Source organism: Mya arenaria, chromosome 3 (assembly GCF_026914265.1).
Source record: "Mya arenaria isolate MELC-2E11 chromosome 3, ASM2691426v1".
NCBI classification, from domain to species: domain Eukaryota; kingdom Metazoa; phylum Mollusca; class Bivalvia; order Myida; family Myidae; genus Mya; species Mya arenaria.
The window spans coordinates 31,925,685-31,936,289 of NC_069124.1; the positions used below are offsets into that span (position 1 = coordinate 31,925,685).

At 34.4% G+C, this 10,605-nt stretch overlaps 1 protein-coding gene across 1 annotated transcript in view; it reads left to right on the forward strand.

Moving 5' to 3' along the window:
• Positions 1-9,767, forward strand: part of LOC128228151 (cytosolic carboxypeptidase 1-like) — a 32,160-nt gene extending 22,393 nt beyond the window's left edge. The window contains exons 19-25 of the mRNA XM_052939298.1: positions 357-428; positions 855-963; positions 1,736-1,865; positions 2,818-2,955; positions 3,750-3,929; positions 4,252-4,421; positions 4,545-9,767. Coding sequence (XP_052795258.1) covers positions 357-428; positions 855-963; positions 1,736-1,865; positions 2,818-2,955; positions 3,750-3,929; positions 4,252-4,421; positions 4,545-4,683 — 938 coding nt within the window. The 3' untranslated portion in view covers positions 4,684-9,767. The remainder of the gene's footprint in view (positions 1-356; positions 429-854; positions 964-1,735; positions 1,866-2,817; positions 2,956-3,749; positions 3,930-4,251; positions 4,422-4,544) is intronic.
• Positions 9,768-10,605: the final 838 nt, after the last annotated feature.

Below are 10,605 nucleotides of genomic sequence, written 5' to 3' on the forward strand. Positions count from 1 at the left end.
TTCCGGATAGAAAAATCCGACCCGAGGGCACCTGCGGTGCGATGATGTTTACTGACGTCATGACGCCCAGTAATTTGTATTCACTGCATACGTCAATAAGTTCCTTCGCTATCACGTCTTTTAAGGGTTATTTTGTTTTGTTTTTAAGGAATATTTTAAGTTAATGTTAATGGGACTCATCTATTGAAATCGCATAACTATGGTTACATTTAGTGTTTAATAATTGAATTGAAGGTATTACGTCACAGCGTGTGACTCATCTGGCATGGGGGGATGCCAGATGGAGTTTTCCAGCACGGCTGAAATCACCGGAAATGCCTATCCGGTGTGCTAGAAATAATGTATCTGTGTTTCAGAGAGCAGGCCATACATTTTCCTGTCAGGGAGAGTTCATCCAGGGGAGTCAAATGCCAGCTGGGTCATGAAAGGTTCCTAGCTTTTTTGTTTCTCATCTTTCTTGTATTACCTTTAAAAGTAAAATTGAAATGCTAATTACAACAATACATTTTTATCACATCATAAATTAACTCTTTTTGACTTGTTGAATTAAGTTTTTCGTGGCCTGCTGACACAATTCAAACAATAACAGGATAATCAATTTTCAATTAATACGTATATTTATATGCTTTGATTTGCAATCTGAACATATTCGAACATATTCGAAGATGTCGCCTTCCACGGGAAATATTCACAATTGCCAAAAGGCATTTCATTTACGGAATGGAAGTTGAGGTGTAAATATAGATGTATAAACTTTATTCAGCTTAACTCTGTAAACAACATTTGACATAGGAAGTTTTTAGGGGTTTTTTTTTTGTACTTTCTAATGTGCAAACCATAATTGTTCCCCACAGGTACAATAGACTACCTGTTGAGCAAGCGCCCAGTGTCTGTCAAGCTTCGGAACATGTACATCTTCAAGATTGTACCCATGTTAAATCCTGACGGGGTCATCAATGGAAAGTAAGTTATGTAATATTTACGGTACCCACAACAACAGTGATTGAAATTATACTTCAATCACGTAAGAAATGGGTGATGTTACTGTTTTGTACAATGTTATCAAGGAGAAATTAACAAACTAATAAACTAACAAGGGTATAAGTGAATAGCATTTCTTGTGCATGCTTTCTTTTTGCTGTTAAGATATGGGAGTTAATGTACAGAAAAAAAAAAAAAAATACCCTCGAACATGGTACTTGTTACTTGTTGAGCACAAAGAACACATTCATTTCATGTAAAATTGAAAACTAATCATGTTGGATGCAAAAGCAATTTTCTATTCAAGATTTCAAATGTGAATGCATGTAATATGAGTATTGTCTATTTTGCCTGCAAATAATTAAATTGGATAATGTAAAGATAAACATAATTATGATGATGCTCTGTAAATGAATCGTCCTTCTAACAGTTGAAAATAAAAGAACTGTAGGAGATCGTACGAAACTGCTTAATTATTTAGTTCGGTCAAAGGAAGCCAAATCTTAACTGATTAGTCAATATTTATCCAATAATATCATTTAACCAACCAATTTGTTTATGCAAACTAACCAAAATATAACCTGTGGACAACTTGTGCAATTGGCTACAGATTTTTTCGATGGCTTTGGTAGTATCTTTATTATAAACAACTGACATAAATTCAGGAATAATCAGACTACATGTAATATGATTAACTTTGCTCACAGAACATGTGTATCTAGTAAAATGTACAAGTTGTGTTATCCTATTCCAGCCACCGATGTTCACTGGCAGGTGAAGATCTAAACCGTCGCTGGGATAACCCTTGTCCAAGGTTACACCCAACCATATTTCACTGCAAAGGCCTGCTACAGTACCTACAAATGATCAACAAAGCACCATTGGTAGATGAAGTTTATTCTTATGTATACATGTTGCAATGTTGATTTGCAATTATTTCTGTATATTCATGTATTCAAATTTGGTAAGATTACTAAAAATAAAAAAAACTGTATATAAATCATGTGATGCATTTGTTACAATCAATGTAAATATTATTTACTTGGTCGACTCCTCAAGTGGACAATTTTACTATTACCCCACCAGCTGTCTAATATTTATATATTTGTTTCCATTTTACCCTGTACAGGCAAACAGTTACTACCATCTCTTTAAAATAGAAAGGACATATTCCTTTCAGTGGTTCTAATGTTTAGGGGCTGTATTCATTAAGCATTTTAGTAACAATTTTCATCGTAGTGAAAAATTGCCTTTTTTCTAATTTGAATTTAAAAAACAAACAAAAATGCTTGCTTATACACCAAAAATATGAAAATAAGCAAGAAAATGGTCTTAAACAATATATGCATATGAATAAATCTGATGAAACGTAGCGGGTATTTAAAATAATAGTTCTCAAAAATTACGAAATTTTCACTAAAATGAAAATATTCACTAAGAAGCGTATTGAATACGGCCCCAGATTAATCCAGAAATCAGGAGTGAGAGCTTTTAATTGTAGACTATTGTATTGATGTTAAGATTGTTTTTTTGCTCAGACATTTGCTTAAAAAATGGTAGGGAGTACCTGAAAATGCATATAAATGACTGGAAACAATTTCAAAAGGAGTCTTAGCCCCTTTACCCTGCTTTGGGCATGAAACCCTCATACTCAAACAGACCTGCAGTTATTTTTCAGGACTGATAGTTCTCAGCTGTTAGAAGCTGTCATCTCAAGGTGCAAGATGTAGGTCCAATCTTAAGTGACCCAGTGTTTCATAATGCAAACATGACTGATATACCTCTTTTGATTTTTCTTTATGTTTGATTACGGTTTTTATCTCTCACACTTTTCAGGTATACTGCGACTACCATGGCCACTCTCGCCGGAAGAACATTTTCATATATGGCTGCAGTGCGGCGATGTCTTGGATCGTTAATGATACTAACAACCCTGGGTCCACAGGCAACAAGATGGAAGATAATGGATTTAGGGTGGGTTAAGTTGGAAATAAGACTTTAAATTATTATAAAGAACAAATTCTGGGAGCCTTTTCATTAATGATCTTTGACAATTAGTCGTAAATTAAAATCATGTTACTGTCATAGTTTCACTATTTTTATAGATACTCGAGTGAATTAAAGATAAGTAAGTATTAAGAATGAACATGAGGTTGGCGAAATAAACAAAATCATTGTTCTGCCATTTGTGTCATGTATACTGATTTGAGATTATTGAAGTCACCACTTATTTTTCAACGAAAATGGCCTCTGATGTTTAGCTGTTTGAATTCGATAGATCTGTTCAAGTGCCACTACAAATACTTTTTTCATTTCCTGAAGTATTTTGTAATCACAAATTGTGGAATTTTAATCTGCCGGCTTTATGAAGAATCAGTCATTATGTTCCAATTTAAAAAAACTGAATCTGATGAGAGTTCTTTATGTCATTGTCGTAGCATCTCAGCTAAGCAATCAATATTCCTAGAGAAGAAAAGAAGTATGAATGGTTGAATTATTAAGCATGTGTATTATAAAACAGTATTCATACCTCTGACAAATGAAGTATTGGAGTCACCCTGTGGTTGGTCAGTCAATCCAGAACATAACTTGAAAACTACTGGATGGAATTTAATTAACCATCATAAAATGATAGAACAGATGATTGAGAGGCAGTGTACAGGAAGCATGACTCTATCTTAACTAATTACAGAGTTATTGCCTTTCATTACTTTTTCTAATCGGATTTTGAAATTTACTGGATAGAATTTTTGTAACTTGTATTGCAGACATTGCCGCGGGTGCTGGACTGTATAGCTCCCCAGTTTTCACTAGCCAACTGCAGTTTTGTCGTGGAGAAAACAAAGGAAACAACAGCTCGCATGGTTGTGTGGCGCCAGATCGGGGTCAACAGGTCGTACACAATGGAGAGCACTTACTGTGGCATGGATCGAGAGGGAAAGTTCAAGGTTAGAATATGAGCAATAGTTTACTTATTTATTTTGCAACAATTGTGAAACAAGTTATTACAAATTTATATTACCGTTATAACTCTGGTTGGCATGATGTGGCCCTTGGTCTTGTCCGGCTTGATGACCACAAACCAAACTCGCATGGGCCTAGGCTGGGAATCAATTAGGTGTGAAGTAAGCCATTTTTAGGAGCTATGAGCAGGAACACTTTGTGGTGATCGAACCCACCACCTCTTGGGTGAAGGCCGGACACCACTCTTACCTCTACTGACTTAAGAGTCTTATTACAATAACATACTGTTATACTTTTTATTACCAGGATCAACATATTTCCACCCACATACTGGAAGAGATGGGTCACAGGTTCTGTGAGGGTCTTCTAAGGCTGGGCCGGGGCAGGGGTAACCTGTATGAGACAAACCTCACCATGCCCTGTGAGACCAGCCTAGAACAGCTTGGGGCGTATGGAAACCTGCAGGGAGAGTATCTGTGAGTGGTTGGGTGATTTTGTGTTTTTTCAATCTTTCCAGTATGCCACAATTAAAAATGTAGGCCTAATTGTTTTAGCTAGTCACATGAGCATTAAATAATAGTGTAAAATGTGTGTTTCAGAGAGGAGGATAACAGTGATGAAGCAGCTGATTTGAGAGAGGCTAGGGGTGAGAAGGGCTTCAGTGATGATGTCCTCGCAGATGACGAGTCTTCATCGTATATAGAGTCAGGCGATGAAGACGATGTTGATGAGTTGTGACAACCAAGGAGGGGACAGGAGGACGCTCCACAAGACAACAGTGTAGGAAAATCTGATAGTGTAGGAAAATCTGATAGTGTCAGAAAATCGAGGAAAACTGGGGTGAAAAGGGGTAGAAAACGTGCAGTAAAGAGAAATTTAGATGATGGAATTGATGCTGATAATATTGTTGATGGTAATGGTATTGATAACTTAGCTAAAGGAGAAGATAAAAATCTGGAAAGTTCTGAAACTGGTGGTAGTGGCTCAATTGTTAAGGACTCTGTGCATGAAGAAGCAGTAGATGCTGAATCTGAAGCATTAGAAGAGCAAGGTGAAGAGCCAGACAATGATGATCAGAAACCATGTACAGAAAATGATGAAGTGAAAGACGATGCAAATGATACTGCTAGGAAAACAAGTGATGACGTTGTAGAAACTTCTGAAACCGGTAAATACAACACAAATACTGCTGAGACCAGTGATATGGAAACAAAACCATTGAATGACCAAATTGCTGCTATTGCAGCGAGGATTGCATTGTCAGTGGAGACAGAGCCTTTGTCCCCTCAAGACTGGAAATTGCCAAAGGGGAAGACAGCGGATCCTTCGACAGTTTGTGTTCTACTTTAGAGTCATCTGGTTGATCATTGTGTGTTTATTCTCATTGGTTTGGGTGATTGATGTGTTGTGATTAGGTGATTATGTTTTTTATTCTTTGGAGAAAAAGCGGAAAGTTTTTAAAAGGGGCCTTTTAGATGGCATATGTCGGTGTTTGTAGTAATGATTTCGGACATGTTTTCGCGTAAAGCCATAAAGACAGTTTGTTTTTATTGTTAAATACACCTTTACAGTTATTTTTTTAACAAACAATTAAAACACCAGGGAATTACACCAAAATCTATCTCCTTTTAGAGAGGCAGGGCAATAACTATCTCCCTGGGAAAAGGTCTTTGTTATTGTACATACACATTTTAGCTGCAAATTGGTGAACATGTACATGTTTCTTTGCATTTGGAATGAAATCTGTAGCTTACTGTGCACATAGCTTTGAAAGTTATTTAATTCTCAATGCGAATTGCTCACCATTATGTTAAACCAGTACATTATTCATACATGTATTTGCAAACTATTTCATTCAGTTAGAACCTAGTCTTTTCATCTTAGGGAAAGTTATATACCCGGTACACAGTTATAACCACTTCTTCAAACACCATTTATTTTAATTCATTATATTCATGAATCTTAAATTTTGTATTATTTCATAGCAAAATGTTCTTTTCATCAAAATATGGTCATTTTAGCATAAATATATGTTTTGTCACATTACTGCCACTTGTAGAATATGCATTTTATGTATTCTGTTGCCAGTTTTATTTTTTTAATGATTTTTATCTTTAGCTCTACTGGCCATAGGCCAGAAGTGCTTATTCAATGGCATGGTGTCCGCCGTCTGTGTGTTTGTAAACAATTGTTTGTGAATGCAATAAAGTCGTCAGTTTTGATTGTATCTTACATCAAACTTATACAGTAGTTAAATATCCATCAGAGCTCATTTCCTTACTACAACCAGCCAGATCCTCATATGCATATCTGGATTATGGCCTTTGAATTGCTGCAGTGTTTTCTAAGGGAGACAACTATTTACAAAGAGTTGTGTGTAGTAGTTTTTTCCCTTTGCCCGAAAGAGTGCGTATTTTCTAATTGAGACAACTTCGTACAGAGAGTTGTTTGCTATTGTTATAAGTTCTTTTCTCTTTGAATGCGTGTTCAGTAAAAAGCCAAAACATTCAAGCCAGTACAGCATACATGTAGGTCCTGTTGGGCCTCCTGTTTTTATTGCACAATTTGTGCTTTTATGTGTTTTTCAAGCATTCCAAGCTTTCTAAAAGCATTGTCCTACGATAGTTCTGATTTTTAGCCTTAGTTTAAATGTCAAAAAATAATCAAATAAAAAGATGAAGAAATTACAGTATAAAGATGCTTAGCTAAGTATTGAATTTATGCCTAACCTAGCAAGCAAAGACATGCTACTGGAAACTGCAATAAGAAGCAATGTCTATAAATGTGCAAAAACCCTTTAAGCAAACTTGTTACTTCTTGTTTATTTCTGTATTGTTGTACATAAAAAGTAAATAAACTGAACATACCCTTTTCTTAAAAGACTGGGGGCCAAGAGTCCTAAGAGAGGTTTCATACATAGGAGTGATTTTTAGCAATGTTTAACTACTGTTGAAAATCTCCCCTAAGGGCAAAATTGCTCCTAGGAGTCTTGATAACACAGCCACCACAATATTATTAAAGAACTCTGAACTATGACTGAAAGCTATTATAGGTTTTTGAGTGTTCAATAAAATTGACTGTGATAGTGTTTTTTTGGATTGAATTACATTTTAAGCTTGTCTGGTTTTCAAAGAAAAAAAAGTAAAGTTATTGACATAGCCTTGGTGTCGTTGTTGTATTGTAAAATCAGTAAGCTTGGCCATTACTCAAAAACCATCAAGATAATCACATGAAAGTGATGAAACTTTGTACAATTGTTACTGGTGAAAACATGCACATGTGTAGCAAGGCAAGTAACTCTGGAATGAATAAACATGCAAAATCATTTACTTGGCCATTACTCAAAAACCATCAAGATATTCACATGAAAGTGATGGAACTTTGTACAAATGTTACTGGTGAAAAGATAACTTCACGAAACTTCGTTCACAAATTACCAGCGACAATATTTTGTGTGACCAAGCTCATAACTCTGGATTTAATAGTTGTTGAGTTACACCCCTTGTTTGTCTGAAAAAAACGACAGACGAGCAATGACGTTTGATCCACAGCGCTCTTGTTTTTTTTGTGGTCATAATATCTGAGGCATAAATATGATGAAGTCTTATTAAACATATGCATTTGACTATACCTCATATGTATAGTAAGCTGTCACACAGCTTTGTTAGTGAATATTTTTATATGTCTGTGATAAATGTTTACATGATGATTATTTTTGCTTTTGCTTGTATATGTGTCATTATCGGAGAGATAACAAAACTCTTCTTGTATGTGTATGTGAATGTGTAGATATGTGTACACATTGAGTTTTTTTTTAAGTTAGCGCAAGGTGGGGGGGGGGGGGGGGTTAAGGCCTTTTATTCTGTTGCTAGGCCTATCATCAATTATGGTTGATTTAAGCATCTGATGCATTCTCATGCATATCATCAAGTATGGTCTATATATGATTGTGGTGCCAATTTAGTCAAACCTTCAAAAATATTTAATTTGTAGAAACATTACAAAAGGCAACCAGGCGGTATTCTTTTCCTTTCCACAACTTTGTGTTCATTTTTTTAACCAGTTATAGTGCATTATGCACAGATCATAAAAAAGTATGACATTTTACAACTAAGAATTTTATTGAAATAGGTCCCTGTAAACGACACAATAAATAGTCCTCACATACAAGTAGTGTTTACAATATCTCTAAAAAATACCATTGCTTTTTCAATTTTATTTGTACATAATATGGTTGTTGTAATAGTTTAGACTGCCTTTGTTTGATTTATGTAAATATGTGTTAATGGCTTGGGATAGTTTTAACAATTTCGAAGTTACGAATAAACAGATTTTAAAGCATAATCAGTAAGTTATGGCTTATTTGGGTTGTTTCCATCCATTTTATTTTTTTCATAGGTGTTTATTTTTCTAGTGATAATTATTGGCCCCTGCAACATGAGATTCTGAATAGAATACAGGCTCCTAAAATTATTTGCACGGCCGGTTTTTTGTTCAAACTATGATAATTAGACTAAAAAGTGAATATACAGATTTTTCAGCTTAAAAATAAGTAACAAAGTTAAGAAAAGTTTCAGACAGACTAAAGTCAACCATGGTCTTTTTAGCCAGGGGGTTGTTTAAATATAACTTCACTTATCTTAAAATTGTATGAATTTATAGAAATAGCCATACATCGATTTGTTTTATTTCCTCAACTTACAATTCATTTTCAATGTTGACTAAAGCTCAATATATATACCCCAGAATTCACACAACTGGGTTTTCCCTTGCCGGTACAAAAAAAGGTGAATTTCGAGCTATTGATATTCATGTAACAGTCCAAGGACTCTATTGTTTCTGAAGTAACATGTGTGTATTAAAACGGTATAATTTTGTTTGTAACTGTGGATTAGCTTTGGAAAACCAGAATATCTATAATTCCGGGCTTAAACTATTCACATACATGCAGGAATATAATAAAATTATGGCATTATGATCATTTCAATTTATGACTAAAATCAACTAAGATCTTTATCGAAACTACCCCCTGCCACTGTTAATTACGTTTTCCTGGATTCCAAATTTAAATATGATTAGTAGTGATAGTTCTTTTATTAAAGTGGTTGAACTGAATTTGAATTTGTTTCAGCTTTACTGTTATTTTTTTTGTATATATTGTTGGATTGTTATTTTGTTAAGTAGCACCATTTGTTAAACAGATTTTAATTTTGTATGAAAAATATTTCAATAACCCAAGGAATGTTCAATTAGTAGTTAAATTAGTTTTTTCAGCTTACCTGTTTTTACAAAATGCAAGTTAAGGTATCGTCATAGCATTGGTGTTATTATTGTCGTCATCGTGCAAAATTTTAATATTGGCCACTGGCCAGACATAACCTGGAAACTGTGACGAATGATAGAACAATACCTAGATCTGCAAGCAATCCCATTTGGCAAAAGTATTTGTTTAGTTATGGCTGTTGATTGACTTAGAATAACAGATGAGCATTTCTCTTGGTTCGTAGAAGTAGCAGATTTCAAAACTCCAATTTTGTTAAATGTTTTAATCTGTTGTACCCCATGTTGAGAGATAAGAAAAGATTTTTAAAAGAAATGAAAAATGTTTTTATAACTGGAAAACCTTTGAAAACATTTCATGTAATTACCCCCCAATTGTAGTATATCGTTTTATTATAATATTATATTTCATAATGATTATGTGGGACTTACTTGTTGGAAAGGTGGTTATAATTTTATGCACAAACTATGTACATCAATATTTTACTTCGTAATAAGCAACTGTCAAAGCATTTGTCATTATAAACGACTTACCCATTTCATGCTGTTTCCTGTTGTCTTTCTTCGGGAAGTATTTCTGTAAAAAAATGTGAATGGCGTTTCTTGAACTAAGGTAAGTAACGATGTAGTTTGTTTGAAAATGGCGTTTTGAAACTGATGAAAGGAACCCTGTACAAAGTTTGCAAATGGCATTTACTGAACTAAGGGACGTAGCTCTATAAAAGTATTGCAAATTGTGTTTGGAACTAAGTGAAGTTACTCTGTAAAAACTGTGCAAACTGAAGTAACTCTGCGAATTGTTTTTGAAACTAAGGGAAGTAAACCTATAAAAATATTACAAATGACATTTTTTCAAACTAAGGGAAGTAACATTATGCAAATATCACTATTGGCATTTTTGGCACTAGAGGCGTAACTCTTTAAAAACTTACTAAATGACATGTTTGAAACTGAGGGAAGTAACCCTGTTAAAAGTTTGCAAATAGAATTGTTGGAACTAAGGGAAGTAACTCTTTGCAAATGACGTTTTTTTAAACAAATGGAAGTAACTTTAAATACTTTTGAGAATGGCAATATTTGAAACTAAGGAAGTAACTTATTACAAATGACGCTTTTTGAACTAAGGGAAGCAACTTTGCAAATGACGTATTTTTAACTAAGGGAAGTAACTGTAAATACTTTTGCAAACGGCGGTTTTTTGAAACTAAGGGAAGTAACTCTTTACAAATGATGTTTGTGAAACTAAGCGATGTTACTCTGTCAATACTACTGCAAATGACGTTTTTTGAAACAAAGGGAAGTAACTCTTTCCAAATGACGTTTGTGAAACTAAGGGATGTAACTCTTTCAATACTTTTGCAAATGGCGGTTTTCAAACTA